This window comes from Zalophus californianus, chromosome 9 (assembly GCF_009762305.2).
Source record: "Zalophus californianus isolate mZalCal1 chromosome 9, mZalCal1.pri.v2, whole genome shotgun sequence".
Lineage (NCBI taxonomy): Eukaryota > Metazoa > Chordata > Mammalia > Carnivora > Otariidae > Zalophus > Zalophus californianus.
The window spans coordinates 97,950,189-97,976,462 of NC_045603.1; the positions used below are offsets into that span (position 1 = coordinate 97,950,189).

Here is a 26,274-nt window from a genome sequence, read left to right on the forward strand (position 1 = left end):
GTATGGCAACATGTATGGTGGGTATGTCTGTATGAGTATTATATGTATTTGTTGTCTAGTGTATGAATATGTGTGTATACTGGATAGCAATGTGTTTCTTATAGGAGATCTCAGTTAATTAAAAAAAAAAAGGTTTGGAGTCACAGTCCTAGAGAAACTCTCACTCTTGCTTAAGGAAGAATGCTCACTGCAGCAATGTTTGTCACAAAACAATACATAAGTAAATAGGAAATGATCCAAGTATTCCTCAACATGACCATGAAAAATTAAATGTAGTATAATCATACAATGGAATATCTCATCACTGTAAAATGAATGGATTTGAGCTACGTGTAAAAACATGAGTATATCTCAATAAAGATAGTAAACATAAAAACAACCTGCAGAATGATCCATTCACTGTCATACCACTAGTTTAAAGTTTAAAGCATGCAACTTTACTCTATATTCTCTCTAGATGTACACAGTACATAAAGTATAAAAATAAGCATGGGATTGATAAATACCAAAGTCAGTAAAGTTTTGACCTCTGAGAAGGGAAGGAGGAAAATGCCACAGGGTGGGTTCTTCAACTGTATACAAGATGTTTCTTTCCCAATTGGGGGGAGGAGGAGCATCTTATTCTCAACTATTCTGAATATTTCATATTTTTTATTTTTTTTCCTTAAGGGAGGTGAAATTTTACAGATTTTTAAGTTTCAATTCTGTCTCTGCCACTTACTGGAAAAGGAACTTAGCAAGTTCCTTAATTTCTCCAAGCCTCTGCCTGTAAGACAGTGTTATAATAATAAACACCCTGTTTCACAGCCAAATTAAGTGAAATAATTTGGATATTAGTGCTTTATGAAGAGCAAAGTGCCACAGAAGTATAAGCTATAATTGTACCACAAAGTCCAGTTATTACAGGAAACTCAGTGTTCTTTTGTTACATACTCTCATAGAACCTTGCTCCTTTCCTTCAGAGCACTTACTTTTGCTTTCAGTTACACGTGCCACTATTTTGACTGTATATCATCCCCACTCCATAGCTTCGGGCTTATCGTTATATTCCCCAGAGCCCAGCACAGTCCCAGGCACGTGCTAAGCGCTCAACACACTGGTAGTGCAATCCCAAAGGTGGTCATCTGTAGGAAGTAAGAATGGGAAGCAAGGTGGGAAGAAAGAACTATCCTTTTTTTTTTTTTAAGATTGTATTTATTTATTTGACAGAGAGACACAGCGAGAGAAGGAACACAAGCAGGGGGAGTGGGAGAAGGAGAAGCAGGCTTCCCGCCGAGCAGGGAGCCCGATGCGGCGCTCAATCCCAGGACGCTGGGATCATGACCTGAGCCGAAGGCAGACGCTCAACCACCGAGCCACCCAGGCGCCCCAGAGAACTCATTTCATGTCCCTAAACTGTTTGAACCTTTACCATGAACCTGTATTACTTAAATAGTGGCAAACTCGCTTATTTTAAATGAAACTCATCAGGACTAAATCGGCATATCTTGGTTTCCTCGCCTCTCGGGGGAAGGTGAGGGTTTAATATAGGAAATTACGTGAAAAGAGATGCCTGAACTACAAGGAGCAAACAGTGTTCTGGGGCGCTGGGCTCTCCCGAGACCCTTGCGGAGTGAAGGCGGCGTGCCTAACGGTTTGACAACGGCCTCGGGGTGCCGTTAGGAGGCGCTCGCGAAGCTGCTCCAGGAATTCCCGCCCTCTCCGTTACTTGCCCCAGTAACCCCGGCGCGCCGGCGACCGAGAGTAACCTCGCGGTCGGGTGACGCCCCCACCCCCCCCGCCCCGACTCTCGCCTGCTCCCGCCTCAGCCAATGGGAAGGCAGCGCACGAGCCTGCCGGACACTCGCCCTCACCGACTCCTCCCCCAAGCAGTTAGAACCGAGTTGTACAATCACCTCGCCGCCGGCTTTAGACTTTGCCAATCGCAACTCCCGTTCCCAATTCCAAGCCCCGCCCCCGGCCTGCCCCGCGTTCATTCTCGGCGGGAGTCACCTTTGCTTTACAAACGTTCAGACCCGCCCTCTGCCTACCTTGCTGCACTAGGCCCCGCCCCCTGCTCGGACCGACCAATAGCCGGGGGAGCTTGGAGCCACTGGGCGGGCCCGCAGCCAATGCGCACGCCGTGGGCGGGCTCCGGGCCGGAATTGGGGGTGAAGCTACAGCCTTGTGCCCACAATTCGGGGCGCGCCGAGCTGGGGGGTCCCTGGGGGACGCCCGGAGCAAAGATGGCGTCCGCAGCTGAGGGGGACGTGGGAACGGTGGCGGAGCTGGCGAGGGTGCTGCGGTGGGGGCTCGAGGAGCTGAGCCTTAACAAGTTGGCGACGTCCCTGGGCGCGTCGGAACAGGCGCTGCGGCTCATCATCTCCATCTTTATGGGTAAGGACCCTCCTGCCTCGCTCCGCCCCCTCTCGGAGTCCCCGGGGAATGGGGCCGTGACCCCCCCTCACTTTCCGGAGCACCCAGGAAGGCTTTGTGGGGTGCGGATGTGAATCTTAAATCACGCCAACCAGTTATCGAGAGGAAGACAAGTCTTTCCTCGAGTCTGGGGGCGCCTTGCCCTCTGAACCTCTTTACCTTTCTCTTTGACCCCTGCTGTACCCTTCTGGTCCCTCATTTGGCGCCACCACCGTCTCATCATGCCATGATCTGCCCTGTGTCCCCACGACCTATCCTTATTTGTCTCTCTCTTGAGTTCTACTCTCTGTCCATGTGTACTGCTGTCTGTTATTAATATCAACTCTCACACATGCGCGCTTCTTGTCGGTAGGCATAAGCCCCCTAACTTGGATATTAGCTTTGTGGGCCCCTAAGCCGGGTATTCTGTACTTCCATATTCGGAGTCTTTTTCTGCATTTCCAGCTTATATTACACTTTCTTCTCTTTTCTGTCTTGTTTCTGATATTTTCTTATACCATATTGCTTTTTTCCCCCCTCTTAACCGTACTCACCTGTCATTTACCCTGGGATACATCATTTTAATACTGGGCTTGGGAAACAAGACTGACAACCCCCTTTAAAAACTATGCTACTCCAAGAGTTAATTACCCGTATGGTTCAAAGGATGTGATGTGTCTGACTTTATGTCAAAACAGGCTGTATTATAACTGCTTTATAGGCTTTTTTAGTGCATCCTTCCTCCATGGTTTTTTAAGACACGGAAGCAGCATGGCACAATGAGAAAAAAGAAAGTGTGGACTTACAAGGCTAGCAAGTCAGACCCAGCCTTGCTGCTGCTTACAAACTGTGGGACAAGTCACCTAACCCCTCTGGGCCTCAATTTGCTTATCTATCAAATGAGGACAGTAATGCCTACCTAATAGGACAGCTTGTAAAGTCCTGTAGGAATTCAAAGGTCAAGATTTGATGCATAAATATTTAAGTAGTTGGAAGGTTTTATGAAGGTTATGGGAGTTTAGGAGAGTAGGAGTGGGGAAGAACTAAGCAAACAGGACTGGCACAAGAGCAGATTAGAGATCAGAGTCTTAAGAAATTTGGCATAAAAGTTGGGCAGATGTGGAATGCCTCAAATGCCAGAAAGAAGTTTAGAATGTATCCAGTAGTCAGTAGAGACGTTGACATATAATATCACCAAAGGGTGTTCGCTCATATTAATATCACCGAAGGATGTTAACTAGATCTAGATAATGTGAGAGGCATTAATTTATATTTAAATAACCTTAGCAGCTAATATAATTGTTACTTGCCTTTTACATATAAAACCAAGCTGATCTTCCTTTCTTCCAACTAAAGGTCACCTTTCCCTCCCTTGTAGAATTGTAAAATTTTTGAGGTGAAGGGCACCTCAGTATCTCTCAGATCTAACCCAGATTTATCAAAACCTCCAATCTAGGGTTCTTCACACCACAGCAGCTTTGAACGTCTCCTTGAGCCTTGTTTCTCACCCAGTTATTTGTTGGGGTTGTAATTGGCAATTAAGAGTGTTTACATTCATTCGTTTGGAAGCTCACTGTTGATTTCTCAACTATAAATTGAGAACGTAACACAAGTAACAACAAATTATTAGGGACAACCTGTTAAATGGAGCTAGGGCTGGAATTAGGACTTGGAATTTGTCCTTTTTGTGCTGACATAATCGAATACTGCCTGTGCACTCCTGGTGAGCTACTGCTCTGCTATCATGGGGCGTACAACTGACTGGGAAATTGTTTTCTCCATATCCTTACCCCCTACTCTCCTCCCATCACCCTCAGTCATCAAGTGATACACATTCGGTGTAATACATCTACCGCACTCCTGAACCCCCTTGCCATTCTACCGGTTCCCAGATCCCCCCCCCCCCCCCCCCCCCCCCCCCCCCCCCCCCCCGCCGCCTGTCTCCCACGTGTTGTTGCCTACAGTAACTCAGTATTTCTCGTGTTTGGATCGGCTTGGGGCTTCACGTTGCCTCATATCAAGCATAGCTCTTCCTCGTGGATATATAGGATTGTGTTTTCTAGGTATGGATTAAATATATACTATGGATTAAATATAAACTGATAAGCTTGACAAGTGCATGAAAGAAAGAGTGCACTCTGGTTGTAAATGTTTTCCTTACAAAGGTATTACCATTTCTGTATATTGTAACCTAGAGACCGGTAGCCTTTCAGCAATGGAGTTCCTGGTTCCAGAACCCCCGCTGTCTTGGGGAGTTGGGATACTGGAGGAAATCCTTGTTACATGTACCAAGAAGGCCTGCAGTCCAAAATGATTCTGACCCAGTTCCTACTAATTCACGATTAATCTGGGTTAAAGGCACTTTAATGCAGACACCCCAAGGGAAGAGTTAGGTGTATCAGACATTCACGTTTTAAAGTGTGAATACCTTTTTTTTTTTAAGAGAGTTTTTGGTTTTGTTTTTTAGAGAAGGAGAGTGGTTGGGGTGGGGAGGGGGGCAGGGGCAGAGAAAAAGAGAATCTTAAGTAGGCTCCATGCTCCGTGGAGAGCAGGGCTTGATCTCACAACGCTGAGATCCTGATCTGAGCTAAAAATCAAGAGTCAGACACGTAATGGACTGAGCCACCCAGGCACTCCTGAAGTGTGAATAACTTTTAATTAGATGGTCTCATTGCCATTTTCTTAACATCTTACTTTACCTACTTGGGTTCTGTGTACTCATCTTGGGGTAGGCAGTAGATCATTAATGCGGTACCTTTCAAACCTTTGTGACTGGGACCCATGGTGAGAAATATGCTTTAATCATGACCCAATACACATATATGTGTATATATGTATTTGAAACAAAAGTTTCAGGGAACATTACTTATCCTTATATAAGCTGTGTGTGTAGCTAGTTTCTATTTTGTTTTTTAGTATCGCTTATGACCCACTAAATTAGTTTCATGACCTATTGGGTTACAAGTAGTTTGAAAAACTTGAGTTAGAGGCTGTAATTTTTATTTTTTTTTATTTTTTTTTTATTTTTTTTTTTTAAAGATTTTATTTATTTATTTGAGAGAGAGAGAGAATGAGAGATAGAAAGCACGAAGGGAAGAGGGTCAGAGGGAGAAGCAGACTCCCTGCCGAGCAGGAAGCCCGATGTGGGACTCGATCCCGGGACTCCAGGATCATGACCTGAGCCGAAGGCAGTCGCTTAACCAACTGAGCCACCCAGGCGCCCGAGGCTGTAATTTTTAAAAATTCAGTACTTCAGGGAAAGGATAAGCTTATGAGGACTGCTGCATTGGATTATTTTGAACAGCCAGAAAACTCCATTAAAGGGATATGTGTATGTCTTTTGTAAGATCACCAGGAATTTGGTAGAGGGTGAATTTTGCCATAGTGCTGGCAAATACTACCAGAAAATAACCTCCCTTTCAACACCTGGAGTCTCATCACTCCTTAGGATACTTAATGATGTAGTTTTGAAATGTTGGTGAGGACAGGGGCCAACAGCCAAGAAAGAATTCTTGAGACATCTTTGTGCAAAGAGGTGATTTTATGAAAGCATGGGGACGGGATCTGTGGGCAGAAAGAGCTGCTGCACCCGGGTTGTAAGGAGTGGCCAATTATATACTGGGGAATTGGGGGAGGTAAGGAAAGTGGGAGGTGTCCAAAAGGACTTTGATATGCTAAAGAAGACCCTCAGGATACTGGAGGCCTTGCTATTATCAAGCTAAGGTTTTTACCTCTAGCAAAGCATTAACATTAAGATAGTTGGAGGGGGGAACTTGAGGGGGTGTCAGTTTTGTCCTCAGCTAGACTTCTGCTCCCTCATCAATAACACGAATTGTTCCTAAATTCAAGAAGATGTACCTACTGGGGGGTGGGAGGGATGGGGTGGCTGGGTGATGGACACTGGAGAGGGTATGTGCTATGGTGAGCGCTGTGAATTGTGTAAGACTGATGAATCACAGACCTGTACCCCTGAAACAAATAATACATTATATGTTTAAAAAAAAAAAAAGATAGTAGGAAGGGAAAAATGAAGGGGGGGAAATCGGAGGGGGAGACGAACCCTGAGAGACTATGGACTCTGAGAAACAAACTGAGGGTTTTGGAGGGGAGGGGGCTGGGGGGATGAGTGGGCCTGGTGATGGGTATTAAGGAGGGCACGTACTGCGTGGAGCACTAGGTGTTATACACAAACAATGACTCATGGAACACTACATCAAAAACTAATGATGTAATGTATGGTGACTAACATAACAAAATAAAATTTTTTTTAAAAATGTACCTACAGTGAGTTAAACTCTACGCTTGACCCTGCAAGGACAAGGGCACTGGTGCAGTATGAGTAATCGAGCCAGGCACGCCAAGTATTGCCTACGGTTAGGGCGTAGGGAATGGGCAGGAGATAAGTACTCTAATAATCACAATAAGAGGCAGAAATCTAAGTGCTGTAAGAGAATTACAAAGCTTTATGAGATTGAAAGATTGGCCCTTTAATGAACTTTGAAAGCTGAATTAAGGTTCCAGCCGACTGAGATGGTAAGACCAAAGGGAATAGTGTGAGCAAAGGCAGTAGGAATGTGTGGTGACATGGTCAGGAAACAGGAAGTAGTCCACTTGGACTAAAACAGGACTTAAATAGAGAAGAGGTGGAAATCAGACTGGAGGGGCACTTGGATGGCCCAGTCAGTCGAGCGTCCAACTCTTGATTTTGGCTTGGGTAGTGATCTCGGGGTTCTGGGATGGAGCCCCGAATTGAGCTCTGTGCTGGGCATGGAGCCTGCTTGGGATTCTCCTTCCCTCTCCCTCGGCCTCTCCCCCCCCTCAAAAAAAAAAGACTGGAAAGGTAGGTCATAGAGCCTGGGAAGCCAAGGCAAAGGGTTCGTACTTAATTAAGTAGGTGATAGGAAACCATCAGAGGTATTTGAAAGGGAAATAATGTGACCAGAGCTGTAATAGGAAGATAACGCAGCATGGGGTGATTTGAAGTAGACACAGACAAGAAGTAGAGAAACCAATGAGAAAGAACAATGGTCCAGATGGTTATATTGACTTGGAGGCAAGGTGATTGCACCAAGAGGGGAAAATAGGGATCTCGTGTGAGGTATTTTAGGAACACAGAATCTTTTGAAAGGTAGCTTCTGCATACACTTGCATCTACACAGCTGCTCATGCCAGAAGTCTAAGAATCAGCCTTGCCACCTCCCTTTCAGTCTCTCCCCACATCCCAGTCCCCAAGTCCTATCAATACCACGGCCAAATTGTGTCTCCAGGACATCCCCTTTTCTCCATCACCACAGCTGCTGGCCTTTGTCACCAGAACCACACGAGTAGCCTCCCAACTGGTCTCTAATTCTGTTCTTGCCCCTCCCAAAGCAAAGTGGTCCAATCCTGTGCCTTTCCTGCTCAGAACCTTTCAAAGGCTTCTGTACACAGTAAGCCCCTGCCTGCTCTTCCAGCCTCATCTCAAGCAAGTTCACAACTTTTTAGCCGCACGGCCTTCTTTCAGTTCCTCAGAGAAAGGCATTAAGCACTTTCCTACCTCGGAGCCTTTGTACGTGCTAATGCAGCTGCCTAGAATGTTCTTCATTCATTATTCACCTGACACACTCCTTTCATCTTTCAGGTCTCAGTTCAGATTGTCACTTCCTCTGATCTGAGAGATCTTTCCTGACTCTCATTCTATATGATGTCCCTGGTTGCACTTTCTCATACCGACTGAAATTTCCTCCCACTTGTATATTCCAATTGGTAATTCCGTATTTGTGGATGAGAGCAGAAACCATGTCAGTTTTGCCCACCACGGTATTCCCAGAGTTGAACACCGTACCTGACTTCTGGAAAAGGCCCAAGAAGTATTTGTTGACTAAGTGAGCCTGTGAATGAATGACTTGGCAACTGATTAAATGGAGGATAAAGAAGCAGTTTAAAAAAAAACAAAAACAGCTCTGTCCTTCTGCTTGGGTAACTGGAAAGATAATGATATCTCACAAATGCAGAGAAGTCAAGAAGAGCGTCAGATGCTGTGTGGTGCCAGGTAATGGTCTTGTTTTGGATTTGCTCTAGATTCCCAGGGCACTGCCAGGTGTCTTAAGAATTGTGAAAACCCGTGACGCCTGGGTGACTCAATCGGTTAGGCGTCTGCCTTCGGCTCAGGTCATGATCCCAGGGTCCTGGGATCGAGTCCCACATCAGGCTCCCTGCTCGGCAGGAGGCCTGCTTCTCCCTCTGCCTGCCGCTCCCCCTGCTTGTGCTCTCACTCTCTCTCTCTCTCTGTCTCTCTCTCTCTCTGGCAAATAAATAAATAAAATCTTTAGAAAAAAAAAAAAGAATTGTGAAAACCCAAGCTTGAGGTCAGGAGAGAAGTTGGACTACAGACATGGGTTTAGGAGTCACTGTTGGTATCATAATTGAATCAGGGAGGGCATGAAATGCCATGGAAAAGCTTATACAGAGAGAAGAGAACCCAATTCTTGTTGACGGAGTGTGTTAACATTTGCCACACCTGGTCGATAAACAATTGCTGACCTTTATGAAAGATTTGGTGTGCATCAGACATTGTCTGAAGTGCTCAACAATATCCCACCTACACCTGCCAAGTTACCCATGAGATAATTAAAGTACTATTATCCTCACCCTTGTGCAGATAGGAAACTGGGGCCTTCAAAGGTTAAGTAACTTGTCTAAGGCCAAACCTGTTTCTGCCCAACTCTAAAGTCCCTGCTCTTTATCACACTGAGATTGCGAAGAGAGTGTAGGGGTGGAAAAGATAAATGCCCTCGGTGTCCTCTTCTTTTCACTTATGTGGGTTAAACCAAGATGAAGTCAGCATATGAAATACCTCTCAGCGTCCGAAGCTGGAGCTGGCCAAATGGACTAGATGGTCACCTGCTTAGTATGAGTGTTCTACTCTAGTGTTGGCCGTGACTGTGGCTTGGACGTTAGACTGATCAGAAATTGCACTTAGGTGGTGCCTGGGTGGCTCAGTCGGTTAAGTGGCTGATTCTTTTTTTTTTTTTTAAGATTTTATTTATTTATTTGCTAGAGAGAGAGAGCATAGGCGAGAGTGAGCAAGAGCACAAGCAGCGGGAGCTGCAGGCAGAGGGAGAAGCAGGCTTCCTGCTGAGCAAGGAGCCCGATGCGGGACTCTATCCCAGGACCCTGGCATCATGACCTGAGCTGAAGGCAGCCGCTTAACCGATGGAGCCACCCAGGCGCCCCATAAGTGGCTGATTCTTGATTTCATCTCAGGGTTGTGAAATTGAGCCCTGTGTTGGGCTCCCCGTTCACCAGAGAGGATTCTCTCCCTCTCCTTCTGCCCCTCCTCTCTCTCTCTCTCAAATAAATAAATAAATCTTAAAAAAAAATTGTACTTGTGGGGGTAAGGATCCATTTCTCAGAGGTTCAGGTTAGCATCACTAAGGTTAACAACTTTTAAAATCAAAGTAGGTCCTGCAGTTCAGTTCCCTTTGGACCAAAGTCAGGTCTGGCCCTTCAGAACTAAATCTGTTATTCAGTGCAAAAAGCTTTCTTCAGGTAGCACTGAAATTACGATATAAAGAGACCAAAGCCAAGCTAGATGGAAATTAAACGGCATTAACTAAACAAATGCAACTTCTGACCATAATACAAAACAGGGTCCAGAAAGTCTACTATTAGAAAATAAGGGGTTGTCTTAGATAACTTTCAGGCCTTCTTCCAATTCTAGAAGTCTAAGTAGATTCTACATTTTGAGACTTTATTCTAATTCATAGCCACAGATTTAACATAATCTAAATCTTTCTGTTTGAAGATTTTTTTTTTTTAAGAGAGGGAGGGGAGTGGGGCAGAGGGAGAGAGAATCCTGAGCAGTCTCCACGCCCAGTGCAGCATCTGAAATCAAGAGTCCAACACTTAACCAACTGAGCCACCCAGGCACCCCTTGCGATTTCTTTTTTTTTTTTTTTTAATTTTGTTTATTTGACAGAGAGAGAGCGAGAGCAAGAACACAAGCAGGGGGAGTAGGAGAGGGAGAAGCAGACTTCCTGCCGTGCAGGGAGCCCGATGTGGGACTCGATCCCAATACCCTGGGATCATGACCTGAGCTGAAGGCAGACGCTTAACGACTGAGCCACCCAGGGCCGCGATTTCTTTTATTTTTTTTTTTAAGATTTTATTTATTTATTTGACAGAGAGATAGAGTACAGGTAGGCAGAGAGGCAGGCAGAGGGAGCGGGAGAAGCAGGCTCTCCGCTGAGCAGGGAGCCTGATGTGGGGCTCGATCCCAGGACCCTGGGATCATGACCTGAGCTGAAGGCAGACGCTTAACCGACTGAGCCACTCAGGCGCCCCCACCGCGATTTCTTTTAAATGCATTTTTTCATCTCCTTTTTATCTGCACTCCGATATCTTACATTGCACAAAACTACATGTTTTGGTTTGGTTTTTTTGTTTGTTTTTTAAAGATTTTTTTTTTACTTACTCATTTGAGAGAGAGAGAGAGAGACACACGGAGCAGGGGGGAGGGGCATAGGGAGAGGGAGAAGCTGACTCCCTGTTGAGCAGAGAGCCCGGATGCGGGGCTGGCTCCCAGGACCCCGGGATCATGACCTGAGCTGAAGGCAGACGCTTAACCAACTGAGCCACCCAGGGGCCCCAAAACTTCATGTTTTGAATGCCAGTATAACTTTAATGTCAAATAGAAGCATTTATTTATAGACATGTGGAAATTTGGGCCCATTAAATTATATGCACAAGCTAATGCAGCAGAACTAATTACATACCCACTGACATTAAATCTGTATGGGCAGCCATCAGAACTCACTGGACGTGTTCAGTGCAGCAGCCTTTCAAAAACGGAATTGGTCTTCAAAAAGGAAATGGTATTTCAGATGGTTATAGAAGATTCTAGTAAGGTAGAGATAAGAGAGGAATCTTTCCAGCTACAAAGAGTAATGAACATATATGTAGAGATCAGGAAAAGTGAGAAGAAGCTGAGGAACAGCAAGTGGTCCAGTTTGATTAGAACAACAGAGGATCCATAAAGGAGTCGTAGAGAAAAACCTGTCAGACCTTTCAGGTAGGAGGGGGTGAAATGGCAGAGTAAGATAGTAGGATGTGCATTGTCTTCAGACACCTGCTGGTCCAGGTACAAATTGTGTTTGGATTAAATATGTGCGAGTTGCATCACCATTGACTAATTATTAAACTTCAGCCATCCATTTCCTCGTGTTCCTAAAAGGCAGTTTTGCTAAAGGATTGAGGTTAAGCGTTAAGCAGTTTATCTAATAGTTATTTAAATTGGATTTAATTCATAACAAGCAGCAATATTTGGAAACAGTGCAAAATTTACGCAAATTTTTAAAAATAATGTAGTCGTCAAAGAAATGCCTTACTTCTAGAGAACCACTCTGACATACCCGTGGTTTGGATGTGTTCGTTCTCCTCTGCTCTGGAAAAGTTGGGGGAGCAAACTGGGAAGCTCAATAGGAGGCTGTGAGGACCGAATGAGATAAAATGTGTAAACATTTGACCAATCCTACCCAAAGTAGTTTTGTTTTGTTTTCTAATGTTTTTATTTATTTATTTGACAGAGAGAGAGAGAGAGAGAGAGAGAGGGCGCACAAGCAGAGGGAGAGGGAGAAGCAGGCTCCACACCTAAGTGTGGAGCCCCACGTGGGACTCAATCCCAGGATTCCGGGATCGTGACCTGAGCCAAAGGCAAATGTTTAACGGACTGAGCCACTCAGGCGCCCCCTAAAGGAGTTTTAAATAATTGTTCCTTTCCTTCCCTCAAGAAATACTCCTCTCCTCCCTTTCCAACTGTGGTCTTGGGACCAGCAGCATGGGCACCTCCTAGCATGTCCTGGCTTGTGTCCTAGGAACTTGTTAGAAATGCCATTTGCTAACATCACTTGTTGTTCTTCAAATATTATTATTCTTACTCTTACTGTTAATATTACTATAACAATGATATCATTGTCATCTCTGCTAACTCATATCCTTACCTGCACCGTCTCTTTCACACTTTTGATGAGAAGGTTAAATATGGAGGAATTTTTTCCATAAGGTGGTTGGACTCCTAGTTCCATTTTCCCTTTTCTGTCTTGTGTCAGCCACCTGGAGCACTCCAGCCTTCTCTTCATCGATTGACTCACATTTCTGAATACAGTTAATAAACTGCGACTTGTAGCTTTAACAAAAATGAGGTGTCCTAGTTGCAGCTGCCAGGGAAAGCTGTTGTAAGCAAACTGCCCTTCTCAAGCATAGAGTTTTTAAGGTGGGGGGTGGTGTGTGTGTGTTGACATTTTTTCAGCAATTGCTAAAGTCCAGGGCCAGGAGTTTTAGGACCTGCCTGGAGTTCTCGTGGTGAAGCAGCTCTGGTTCCCTAGAGACCTTCAGAGCCTGTCCATGATTCATGCAGCCCAAAAGATGTTGTATGCATCTTTATTTCTCCCTGTTTTCAGAATGAGAAAGGAAGGTAGCAAGTAAGACACTAAAAATAAGGATAAGTAATTTCTGGATAAGAATTGCCTTTGGGCTTAAAATGGACTGGTTTTTAAATCCAAGTTCCTCTCTATTCAAACGCTGGCTTTGAAGAAAAAGTGAGATTCATTAAATTCCGGACACCTTGAATGAAGTAGTCTATCTATGCACATATGTACCAAAGTTGTTAGTGATAGAAGCTTCTGGTAGAATGCCATTGCTTTCTAACTATAAGGATATTGGTCAGAAAGCAGGTAGAAGACCAGGCCAAAAATGATCAGACCCACGTTTTGTTCTTGGCCCACATGAAGTCATCAAGTTGACTATTTAAATGCCCCACTCTAAGCATAGGCTAAGTTTAAATCAAAAATAAAAAGCTTTTGTCAATTAAAGATGCCTTTCAGTACCAAGTATTCATGTTGCTATGGCATTTTCATAAGAAAAGCCTACATGGTCATTCTGCTACATAAAATTGTAAATGGTGAGATAGTAATTTTGCAGGCAGTTCACTATAAAAGAAAAATAACGGATTCATGTGCACATGTCGTGTGCAGATCTGAAGAGGATATGAGGTCCTAGGAGGTTAAAGTTCTGATCACTGGATTTGTGTGTGCTGTAATGAGAAGTGACATCCACATAGACATGGTAAATGCCTTCTAGCTCATGAAGTTTCCGATTTCTGCTGTGATAGCAATTCTAAACTCAGATGGACTTGGACACCACTCTGGATCACTGTCCATAAATATAAAACTTCTGTTTGTAAACCAACAGGCAGGCCGGCTGGAGTAGTGCCCTGTAAGTCTCCTATGGCATATACCTCCGACAAAAGGGGGAAAGATTGATTATAGTTCGAGTACAAATATACTGGGGCCCTGACAAAAAATGTTGAACCATAAGTGCTTCTAGAAATCCTCATTCTCTAGCCAAAGGATAATCTGACTCCACTTTTTAATTTTTCATCAGTTCTTCTGAAAGAGTAGTAAACAGGGGCGCCTGGCTGGCTCAGTCAGTAGAGTATCCAGTTCTTGATCTCGGGGTTGTGAGTTCAAACCCCATGTTAGGTGTAGAGATTATTTTTAAATACTAATTTTTTAAAAATGAAAAAGTAGTAAACAAAAGCAAAACTAGGAACTAGATGGCATGCATTTATATTATTTATACTAAGAACCTAACCTATAATTACAGGGACCCAGGTCATCATATCACCAAAAGCTCCCAGTTTTTTCAAGTCTTAACCCTTTTATTTGATAAAGTATTTTTTATTCTAAAATATACAATTTTTAAGGGCACCGGGGTGGCTTAGTGGGTTAGGCGTCTGACTCTTGATCTCAGCTCAGGTCTTGATCTCAGGGTTTTAAGTTCAGGCCCCACACTGGGCTCCATGCTGGGTGTGGAGCCTACTTAAAAAATAATAATAATAAAATATACAATTTTAAAATTTTTTTTTAAATTCTTCCCAAATCTTCAATACTGAGATGCTGATATAGAAAGAAGTAGATCATTTCCAACTTTTGTACATCAAAGGATACTGCCAAGAAAATGAAAAGATAACCCACCAAATAAAAAAATATTTGTAAACCATGTATCTGATAAGGATCTAGTATCCAGAATATATCAAGAACTCTTATAACCCAATAACAAAAAGTCAAATAACTCAATTAAAAAAGGGGCAAAGGATATGAATAGACATTTGTCTAAGCAAGACATACAGATGGCCAATAAGCACATAAAAAAATGCTTAACTCATTAGTCATTAAGGAAATGCAAATTAAAATCACAGTGACATACCACTTCACACCCGCTGGTATGGCTATAATTTAAAAAAAAAATGGAATGAGCAAGTATTGGTGAGGCTGTGGAGAAATTGGAACCCTTGTGCATTGCTCATGGGCATGGAAAACACTGCAGCCACCATGGAAACAGTTGAGCAGTTTCTCAAAGTCATTCTGTATGACCTAGCGATGCCAGCCCTAGTTATATACTCAAGAGAATTGAAAGCATACGTTCACACGAAAACTTGTGCACACATGTTCATAGCATTATTAAAAAGGCCAAAAGTGGAAACAACTGTTCTGTCCTCCAACGGATGAATGAATAAACAAAATGTTATATTCATACAGTGGAATATTCCACAGCCAAAGGGATGAGGTGCTGCCACCTGGTATGGCGTGGACGAACCTTGAAAATATTACACTAATGTTTTTTGTTATGTTAATATTGTGCTAAGAAATGTGCACATTTGGTATGATTCCATTTATATGAAATGCCCAGAATAAGCAGATTCTTTTTTTTTTTAAGATTTTATTTATTTGTCAGATTGAGAGAGAGAGAGACAGAGAGAGCACAAGCAGGGGGAGCGTAAGGCAGAGGGAGAAGCAGACTCCCCACTGAGCAAGGAGCCCGAAGCAGGACTCTATCCCGGGATCCTGGGATCATGACCTGAGCCGAAGGCAGACGCTTAACGACTGAGCCACCCAGGCGTCCCCAGAATATGCAAGTTCTTAAAGACAGAAGGTAGACTGGTGGTTGCCAGGGGATGAAAGGAAGGTTGAATTGGGAGGGACTGCTAGGAGGGGTGGGGTTTCTTGTCCGGGTAATGGAAATGTTCTGGCATTAGTTACGCAACATTGTGAATAGACCAAAATTCACTGAATTCTACACTTAAAAAAAGACTAAAGAGGGACTGTGTATGATCTCAGGTAGAGAGAGAACCCAACAATTACACCTATTCAGATTCATGAGGACAATTACAGGGTGTAATGCTGTGTTACCTTTCCTCCTGTTAGAATCTCGGTCGCAAGAAAGCATTTATTGTTTCATTTGCTGAAAAGCCAGCTGAGAAGAGTCTCACCTACCTTGTTTGTATTTACAAAGATTAGATTTGGCAGCTCTAAACACAAGAGAGAAATTCTCATGACAAGTATTTGGGAGCGTTGGAGAAAGAGCAGCTAATTATTAGCGCTTGGCAGTGGGACAGGGCCTTGGGCAGCCCTAGGCCAGATCAGGTCACAACAGGAGCAAAGGGCCATTTCTTCACTGAAGACCAGTGCCATAAATTAAAAGGGGGGGAAAAAACCCAGGTTACTACACACTAGATAGACATTTTTGAGAGAGAACCCATATCATGTAAAATCCAGAAAGCATTAAAAATGGGGGATAAAGGGCGCCTGGGTGGCTCAGTCATTAAGCGTCTGCCTTCAGCTCAGGTCATGATCCCAGGGTCCTGGGATCGAGCCCCGCATCGGGCTCCCTGCTCAAAGCGGAGTCTGCTTCTCCCTCTCCCTCTGCCCCTCCCCCCACTCGTGCTCTTTCTCTCACTTTCTCCCTTGCTCTCTCCGTCTCAACTAAAATCTTTTTAAAAAAAAAATGGGGGATAAGATACTTCAGGTCTGTACAAGGGAAGGAAGAGGAGAAAACAGTAACAGGACAGGAAAGGAAAAAAAGGGGCAAGAGAAGGGGCGGACCCATCAGAGAGCAGGAAAGGGGGGGTGCGCTGTGGGGGCCCCCGGGCAGCCCACTGCTTCTCACTGTGCCTGTAAAGGGCCCGTTTTCCCAGGTGATAAACATGTATGCTGGACGATTTCTACAATCCTCTCCTCTCCCGGACTTACATAGATGCCCCTGCTATCTGAAATACACTGCTCTAGCCTATGAACTACAGGGCACTTCACGCCCCCCCTCCCACCGCAGGGTCAGCCCCGCCCCTCCCCGCCCTAACTCTGGCTGCATTCCTTTGCCTCCTGTAGTCTCTTGATGTACACCACCTTTCAGCCATGGTATGTCGGACTCTTAATGAGCAAGGAGGAAGGGTTGTAGCACTCCCTTACTCCACAGGCTCACCTGCGGATGACAGTGTATCTCCAGGTCCACACTGACAGGCTCAGTGCCCCTTCTCTTCAAAATTGGCTTCCCACATAACCACCCTTGCATCCCACGTCCCAGCTGGCTCTCCCTGCCTGCCAGTCACAGTCCTGTCAGAGCCTTCCCAGCCTCACCCCTCCTCAGGCCTGTGTAGCCAGCCACTGACAGCCAGGGTCCCACTGCTGCCAAACGCCCCACCCCCACCTTAAATCCCCACCAGGACTTATTGGGGAATATGCCTGTCACTTGGAAGACCTTGGCTGAAGCCCTGTACCCACGGGGTTCTGGGAGTAGAAGAATTTTCTGACCTATGCCTAGTTTTGTTGTGGCGGTTGTTTTTTTGTTTTTTGTTTTTTTTAATCCAAGATCCAAATCTTGGATTTGGGACCTGAAGCTTATACAATCTTGGGGACCTTTTTTAAGAAAAAGGATACAAAAATGGCTTATAAGTTTCATAAATACATATGACCATGGAAACAGGTTGTTAGCTCCCACCTCCACCACTGCCCCACCCCCCACCCCCAGGGCCTTAAAAGGGGCCTCTGCAAAGTAAGGGCCTTGAAACTGAAGCTTTATTAGCTTCACGACCAATGGGCTTCTTCCTGGGAGTATGAGGTACAATTCACAGACCTTTAGTTTTGAAACTTGCTATAGGTTTAATTTATTTTTTTTTAAGATTTTATTTATTTATTTGACAGAGAGAGACACAGCGAGAGAGAGAACACACGTAGGGGGAGTGGGAGAGGGAGAAGCAGGTTTCCCACTGAGCAGGGAGCCCGATGCGGGGCTCGATCCCAGGACCCTGGGATCATGACCTGAGCCGAAGGCAGACGCTCAACAACTGAGCCACCCAGGCACCCCTCGTATGTAAATATTTTTAAAATAGCCTCAAGGACGTCCATGTATGACACTTTTACAGATATTTTCTCTTTTAATCTGTACAACAGCCTGCAGATACGGCTGGCACTTGCCCTATTTCACAGATGAAGACATTGAGATACAAAGGATCTATTCGCCCCAGCTGCAGAGCTGAATTTCTGGAACTAAATGACTCTTGATTCCTGAGTCCAGGGATATTCTAGTTGGTCAGATAATCTGGCAGGAAGTTGCCACCATGTGGTTTAGTAATTTACAAAGAATTAAAATGTGATAAAAATGCACTGGATACAGGCGACGGGGGTCATTTTATCTTTGCTCGTGAAGGCATTTTGGTGTCTTAAAGCACCTCAAAGTCAGCCTTGAACAGCTGTTGTCCCTGTTCCACTAAAAGGGAGAAATGCCGGTCAACAGCCTCTTTGAGCTTTAACATTCCTTCAGTCTATCAATTTTCGTAGAATAAGCTTCCTAAGTTTTAGGAAAAAACAGTTCTCTAAAGTAACAAAATAACTACATGACCATTCGAACAAACTAGTAGTATAGAAAAATACTATAACCAGATGTTCAGACATGTGGATCATGTGCTTGATGTCCCTTCTGCCATCTAGTCAGACTTAAATGCTCGGGAGGACTCGCCATGATGGATGGCTAACTCCGGGACTGAGAAGCTAGTGAGAACCTTTGCGTGGCTAACTCCCTGTGGCATGACACAAAAGAGCATTGGTGACATCAAAGTCAGTTTTGTGTCATAACTTCGCAGCTTCTGTAGCAGGTTTTACCAGTTAGCCAACATGTGTGTCTATGAGCCAGCAGCACTAAGCTTAAGATGGCCTGGCTTATTACTAAGAGCATTTGGCTTAAATGGAGCAATTAAAGAATTAACTTTTGGTAGGACTTTGGGGCAGCTCGGGTTTAGGTGGTTTGGTTGGGTTAACTGACTAAAAACCTAATATTTCTTAACCTTCATAGCAAACCCTTTCTCTTTCTTTCTCACAACTAAGAGCCATCCACTAATTTACCTTTGAAATGTCCCCTCTATTCTTTTATCCTCAGGACATTTTGATCACTTATCCCAGTTTTCTTGAATCCTATATCAGAGTTGTCAAAATGTTTGAGATACTCAGCAGGAGGAAACTTTCAGAAAGAAACTGCTGTATTCTTAACTGCATTGCATGAGGACAGGGACAGGGAGTCTCCAAGAATTAGGTTAACAAAGCCAGTACAGGAGAGCATCTAGATTTAACATTAAAATGTAGTTTTGGGCGCAACTGGGTGGTTCAGTCGGTTGAGCGTCCAGCTCTTGATTTCGGCTCGGGTCGTGATCTCGGGGTCCTGGAATTGAGCCCCACATTGGGCTCCCCGCTCAGTGGGGAATCTACTTGTCTTCCTCTCCCTCTGCCCTTCCCCCTGCTCGCTCGCTCTCTCTCTCAAATAAATAAATAAATCATTGGGAAGAAAATGTAATTTTTTTTTTTAAAGATTTTATTTATTTATTCATGAGAGAGAGAGGGGCAGAGGGAGAAGCAGGCTCCCAAGAAGCAGGGAGCCTGATGTGGGACTCGATCCCAGGACTCCGGGACCATGACCTGAGCCGAAGGCAGACGCTCAACCATCTGAGCCACCCAGGCACCCGAAAATGTAATTTTTAATTGTTTTTAGGTAGGAAGATAAGCAAACATAAACATGAGTGTGCATGTGTCTGCAAATGGATGCTTGAATATAGATTGTAGCTTTAAAAGCACACAGCTAGTTATTAGTGATTCACTTGCAGGTCACTGCCAAGTGCCAAGGCATGTGGCAAAAATATCAGAATGGAAATCAAGTGATGTGGATTCTAATTTGAGCTCTGTTAACCTTGAGCATGCTGGCCATCCCCTTTGGGCCTCCGTTTCTTATCTAACGAAGTTTTTGGAGTCAGTGATTTCTAAGATTTCTTCAGATTCTAAGAATATGTATATCCCGTGAATAACCATTCAGCATATGACAGCCCGAGCTATACAGGATTGTCTGTCAGAGGGTGGAAGGTGTGTTGGCAACTTGCCCTTACTGTCAACAAGCTTACTCTGGTGAAGAGAAACAAAGGATCAGTTCTGAACAAATTCCAAAGGTGGGAGCTTCATCCTCACCTAAATGTCCACAATCTACAAGCACTCTTCCAGCTACAGAGTGATCAGTGACTCAGCATACGTGCCTAATCAGTTACCAGTCAGTTGAATAGACAGTGTCAAGCAATGTCCTTCCTATTTCTATGTCTTCCTTTTCTCTGCATAGTTGTTTAGCACAAGGAATTTCCACTTTGGTGGAAAAAGAATTGAGTGGCAGATCTTCAAAGTAGAAGTAATTATGATGAAATTATTGCATGAAAGTTTTTGATAAAAATTAATTACTACAAACAAAAATAAAAAATAAGTTACAAATAAGCCAGGGTCAAAAGCAGCCCTATTTTATATTCTGGTCTGTGATTCTTAAAGAGATTCTTAAATCTCTTCAAATTTAACTGAAATTTGATATATCGTTTCAGTATTGCCCAAAGCAAAATACCCGTTATCTATGGTAACCTTCCATTGTCTAGAAAAATTATAACATCCAGGTAGGATAAGGGTGAAACTGAGGTTTTTTCCAGCCATCTCTAACTGGAAATTCCAAAGAGTTGCCATAATCTTGTCAGTAAACAGTCCCTAAGAGCAGTGCTGAAGGCTGAGAAAGGAACGGGTAGACAAGAAATAGAGATGATGAGTTAAACCTTGATTCCTAGGAGACTGACGACAAAAGGACTAAGTGGAATTGACCAGTAGCTAGAAGCAGCAGCAAAGGGACAGAGGCAGGGTGGGGAGGGGCGGCAAGAAGGGGAAAACCGAGAGCTTGCGCTATTTGAAGGTAGGGGAGATCATGTGCTAGCGGCTTAAGTCGTGCACCTGGAGGTGAAACCAGAGGTCAGCATCCAGCTGCAACAATTACTCGCTGATCAGTACAGACTGGTTAGCAACTGCTTTGATGTGTTTGCTTATTCAGACACTGAAGACAATAATATTATTTCTTCAAATAGTTACGAGGATTAAGGGGGATAATGTGTGTAAAGTGCTTAACTCGTGACGCATAGTAAGAATTCAGTAAAGGTTCATTGGTATTAACTGGTGTCAGTGACAATAATAAAGGAAGAAGGAGAGAATAAGAAAGCTAGGGAGAAAGACCAGGAAGGAAGTTCCCCGGAAAGACTGGGATGGGTAGAATTCTGAGGACCCAAGGGGAGGAGGAGATGTTTAAAGAGGAGGGAGGGAGGGAGGGGCGCCTGGGTGGCTCAGCTATTAAGCGTCTGCCTTCGGCTCAGGTCATGGTCCCAGGGTCCTAGGATCGAGCCCTGCATCGGGCTCCCTGCTCCGCGGGAAGCCTGCTTCTCCCTCTCCCACTCCCCCTGCTTGTGTTCCCTCTCTCGCTGTGTCTCTGTCAAATAAATAAATAAAATCCTTAAGAAAAAAAAAAAGGGAGTGGGGCGGAGGGACATCTTCCTCTGAATCTGGAGAAAAGGATATAAAAGCCTGGATTTCAAGTGGAGCTTCTTTTTTTTTTTTTTTTTGAGATTTTATTTTATTTTTTTAAAGATTTTATTTATTCATGAGAGACAGAGGCGGGGGGAGAGAGAGAGAGAAGCAGAGGGAGAAGCAGGCTCCCAAGGAGCAGGGAGCCCGATGCAGGACTCGATCCCAGGACCCTGGGATCATGACCTGAGCCGAAGGCAGACGCTTAACCATCTGAGCCACCCAGGCGCCCAAGATTTTATTTATTTATTTGACAGAGAGAGACACAGCGAGAGAGGGAACACAAGCAGGGGGAGTGGGAGAGGGAGAAGCAGGCTTCCCGCGGAGCAGAGAGCCCAATGCGGGGCTCGATCCCAGGATCCTAGGACCATGACCTGAGCCGAAGGCTGACGCTTAACGACTGAGCCACCCAGGCGCCCCTGAAGCGGAGCTTCTTAAGTTTTCTCACGGACAGTTCCTGCAGACCATGGTGGAAAACGCAGTAAATGTGTGGTCTCGGGCTCGGGGGCCCTTAGCAGACAGCGGCTGTTCACAGAAACACCGTTGAGGTCCCATGGTGTGTCTTTCAGATAGAGGGCAACTGCGCATTCTGTTGTGTATGATTTACTTGTTTTCATATAATGAAGTTACTTACCAGTTAAATTGCTTGGAATCGTTTCTGGAAAACTTCTCATAAAGCGGATGTGCCACATTTGTCTCGCAGCCTCCATCAGCCCCAGTCGGAGCAGCTCGTACTCAGACAGTGATAGGCATGAACTGGCAGCCATGTTTCCAATCAGAAGTCAGAGCTCTCTGCCATGTTCCTATAGAATTGCCAATCTCTGGAGAAAGAAATGTGTTTCGCAGCTGGGGGGAATTGCCCACTGCTGTTTTCAGTAACCTTCCCAAAGAGGGAGGCCCGCCTCTGGGTGATCAGTGCCCTGGGAATGGGCTTTATTTCCCCTCCAGTGCCCCCCCAGGCCTCCCCCCACATTGTGCTTCCCCTACACTGCCATTCTTCCCAAGAATGGCCCCCGTCACCCCCTCCACTGAGGAGATTAAGGTTCTTTTCATGAACTTCGGCCTCTGCCTTCCATGTTTCTATGCCAGTCTCCTCGCCTGGCCCTCCAGCCTCAGGGGAAGAGCCAGGGTTCTTTCCTCCTTTCTAAGGTAAATCCTTCCTCCTCTGGCATACCCAGTCTCCTTCCCACTCTACTGCTTTCTTCCATAAAACACATGTGGACAGAATGTCTCTGTTTGAGAAATGGTTGACTTCACTCAGCAGCCATGCTCTCTGGCCGATCGTTGTTTACTGCCAAACTTCTTGTACGTCTTCATATCCAGCCTGCATTTCCTTTTTTTTTTTTTTAAGATTTATTTATTTATTTATTTGAGAGAGAGAGAGAATGAGAGATAAGAGCACGAAAGGGAAGAGGGTCAGAGGGAGAAGCAGACTCCCCGCTGAACAGGGAGCCCGATGCGGGACTCGATCCCGGGACTCCAGGATCATGACCCGAGCCGAAGGCAGTCACTTAACCACCTGAGCCACCCAGGCGCCCCTGCATTTCTTCTTTATCCATTCACTGCCTTCTTAGCTGGCCACTTTCTCCTGGCCTCCACATCCATCGTGCTGCTGCCATTGCAGAGTTCCCAATGACATCACTGGGACGTCCGTGAACGGATCCTCTTCTTCACCCTCCTGGGGCTCTGTAAGGTCTGATGTGATTAAATTCCTTTCCTACTGAAATACTCTTCTTCCTTTCTCGCATGTCCACTATCCTGATTGACCTCCTTGTTTTCCTGTTCTATCTCAGTTTCTTTTGCTTGCACTCCCGTGAATTCCAGGCATTTTCCAAGACTCAGCCCTGGGCCCGCCCGCCCTTTTGTGGCCTATCCCTGGGAGAGCTTATCTTTTTTCCTGGCTCCTTACCAGCAGCAGCACCACCAGAGCCAGTCCCCCACTCCAGTCTTTGTGTCTCTGTCAGTGGCACCACCTTCTTCTTAACCTCCAAGAAGGGAAACCTCAAAGTCAGGAGTCTTCGTGTTGGGGTACATGTACTCTAGGGGTACACAAAGACTTTCCAGGGGATACATGGGCATGGATGAGGAATCAGTTTCCAGATTTGCAGCTTCCATATGTACTCTTGTCTACAACGGATATGCTCGAGACTATCTGTTCCAAAGGTTCTCCTTTCCCAACTCCCTTAAAGTCACTCTTTAGCCCTTAGATAAGGGGGAAAAAGGCATGGTGGGTTGCCCCAGGGTATAAAAATTTCACGGGGTGCCACAAAAGTAAAGCAAAGAGGAGCAGCCCCTCCTTTTTTTAAAATTTTTTTTAAAGATTTTTATTTATTTATTTGAGAGAGAGAACAAGCAGGCAGAGCAGCGGAGGGAGAGGGAGAAGCACACTCCCCCTTGAGCAGGGAGCCCGGTGCGGGGCTCGATCCCAGGACCCTGGGATCAGGACCTGAGCCGAAGGCAGACGCTTAACCGACTGAGCCACCCAGGCGCCCCTGGACTATTTTTTTTAAGTATAGTTAACATACAGCATGAGCAGCCCATGTTTCATCTAGGTGACAAATTCGTGGCAACCGTATCATATCCATCTTAAAACTAGAATTCAGAAATGAGCTGGTTGTTCTGAGGGGGATATATTAACATGTTCACTGGAACTTAAAAATGAGCTTAGACCTCTTTTGACAGAAAGGGAGTCTGATGGAGCTGATAAGCCTGCCACTGGCCGACATTTTCCATGTGTACTTAGAGCACAGCTTCAACGGACTTACAAAAAACACATCATTTGCTCTTGTTTAAGGTTATAAATGACAGATGGCAAATTAAAAATATGACAGGGGATATAGAGTTGTTCATATTTTAGGGGCCGTTCCAGCAAAAGTCTTGAAGACCATCACAGTGGCTCACTCACCTTTACTGTGTCCCTTTCTGTCATTCCCCACATCCAGTCAGTCCTACTGATTGTTTTCCTATTGTGTCAGTTTCAGACTCTGCGGGGTTTTCCAAAGCTTCCTGTCCGCTCTGTTACGCTATATTACCCCTCTTGTAGCTAGCCCCTCTTGAAGTGACTCTTCGAGGCTCTTTCCTCCCTCTGTGTCTTTACATTGCTCTCCTCTGGCGGCGTGCTCTTTCCTTAACCCTATTCGTCGTGCTGCTCTGGTCATTACTGATCTCTCTCCTCTCTAACTTCTACAGCGTTGGCTATTCTATGCAGTTAGCACTTACAGAATCAGTGTTTGATAGCTCTTTTCTCGCTCTCTAAAAAGCTCCGTAAGAGTTAAAAAAACATCTCTTTCGATTCTGCAACATCCCCTTTTGCCTAATGCAGTGCTGACCACATAATGGATGCTTGATAAATATTTTATTGACTGCCTAGAGAATAAAGTATTCTCTCACTCATTCTTTCATTCTCTCACCCATTCAGCACATATTTTTGAGACCTTTTCTGTACCAGGATTTGTGCTAGGCACTGGGGTACAGCAGGGGAAAAAATAGACAAAAATCCCTACTTCCAAAGACTGATAAATAAATAAAATACATAGTGTGCAAAAGAGTAGTAAGTGCTAAGGGAGAAAAAAGAAAAGTAAGGCAGAGAACAGGAAGTATGTGTTGGTGGCCGGTGAGGGTTGGGGGGAGAAGCATGTGCAATTTTAGATAGGAAGGTCAGGGAAGGCCTCACTGATAAGGTGACATTTTAGTAAAGACCTGAGTGACTTGAGCTTATCTGTGCAAAGGAACCTATTAACGTGAAGGCTCTGGGGCCTGCCCAACTACCCAGAAGGGAGAGCTTTGGCTGGGGCAGAGTGGTGGAGATGAGTCAGAGGAAGCTCAGGCTGGGAAGGGCAAACAGATCCTGTAGGTTCTGGATGGATTTTGGCTTTTGCTCAGTGAGATTGGAGGCCTTCCGAGGGTTTTGAGCAGAGGAATGAGCTGATCTTACGTTAAAGTAGAAGCCCTGTGGGTGCTGTGTTACGATAGAGGCAAGAGATTAGTCAGGCAGCAGACTATAATAACACAGGCCAGAGATGGTGTTGGCTTGGACCAGGGGAAGAGGTGGTCAGATTCTGGGTTTACTCTCAAGGTAGAACAGACAGGATTTGTGGACTGACTGCGTTGAGGTCGGAAGGGAGGCAGGTCAAGAACTGAGGCAAGGTTGCAGGTTTCAGTCCTAAAGGAACGAAGGCGAAGTTGCCAGTGGCTGAAATGGGGCAGGCCAGGAGAGGAGCCGCTTTAGTGAGGAAGGCAAGTCAGCAGTGCCTGTTGAATTGAGGTATCTGTTTAGGCATGCGCCTTCTCGAAGTGTTGATTAGTCCATACCAGTGTGGGGTCCGGGGGACAGGTCTAAGGCCGAAGACGAAAATTTGGGAGACTTCGGCAAATGGATGGTATTTACAGGAGTGCGACTGTGACAGGATCGCTGGGCCCTTCACTGCTAAAGCAGGCATGGGGCGGTCTCCCGTTTACTGAGCATCTGGTATGTACCAGCCTTCATATACAAACCCTAAGCTAGATACTTGTTTTACTGAGGAACGAAAGGGTTCTCAGAAACTGAGGACAGTGAGGTTAAAGATCAGCCAGGCTGAGGTGACAGCTAGTAAGTAGCAGAACGGGGATTCAAACTGAGCTCTGTCTTGACTCCAAAGTCCGTGTTTTTCCAAGCATCCAGCGCCTTAATTCAACAGTACATTGCATTTTGGAAAAAGTGCTCTTGGCAAGCCAAAATCAGTATCCTCATAAAGTAAATATGCTATGAATCTTCTTTTGAAATGCAGATGGAAAGGAAACACCATAGTCATTTGGTTGTCACGTGGAATGAAGATTAGATTCAGAAGTTCTGCTACCCATTTGCCCCAGAATTTCTCAGAAAAGGCCTGCTTTTCTTCCTGCTAACCTTTTTTTTTTTTTAAATAAGAAATATGAGCTAAGGAGAGTGGTAGGGGTCTGAGGATATAAAGGGGAGAAAGGCCATTAGCGGGAAGGTGAAAGGAGGTGTTTGGAAGACAAAGGTTGCCCCGTTTCCCTCCCTCTCACTCTGTGTGAATGTGTATTTGTATAAGTCTGTGACCACCTATAATATTTAGTTAGCACTGTGCTGACTACTTCATATGCTTTGGCTTCTTTAGTCCTTAGAACAACTCACTGAGGCAGATGCTAG

At 44.9% G+C, this 26,274-nt stretch overlaps 1 protein-coding gene across 2 annotated transcripts in view; it reads left to right on the forward strand.

The window, feature by feature from the left end:
* Window positions 1-2,119: 2,119 nt before the first annotated feature.
* Window positions 2,120-26,274, forward strand: part of LPCAT3 (lysophosphatidylcholine acyltransferase 3) — a 38,996-nt gene continuing 14,841 nt past the window's right edge. Inside the window, exon 1 of one of the 2 annotated variants that reach the window (XM_027594033.2) lies at window positions 2,120-2,376. In XM_027594033.2, coding sequence (XP_027449834.1) covers window positions 2,226-2,376 — 151 coding nt within the window. In that variant the 5' untranslated portion in view covers window positions 2,120-2,225. The remainder of the gene's footprint in view (window positions 2,377-26,274) is intronic. The other variant, XM_027594032.2, reaches the window with a different exon arrangement.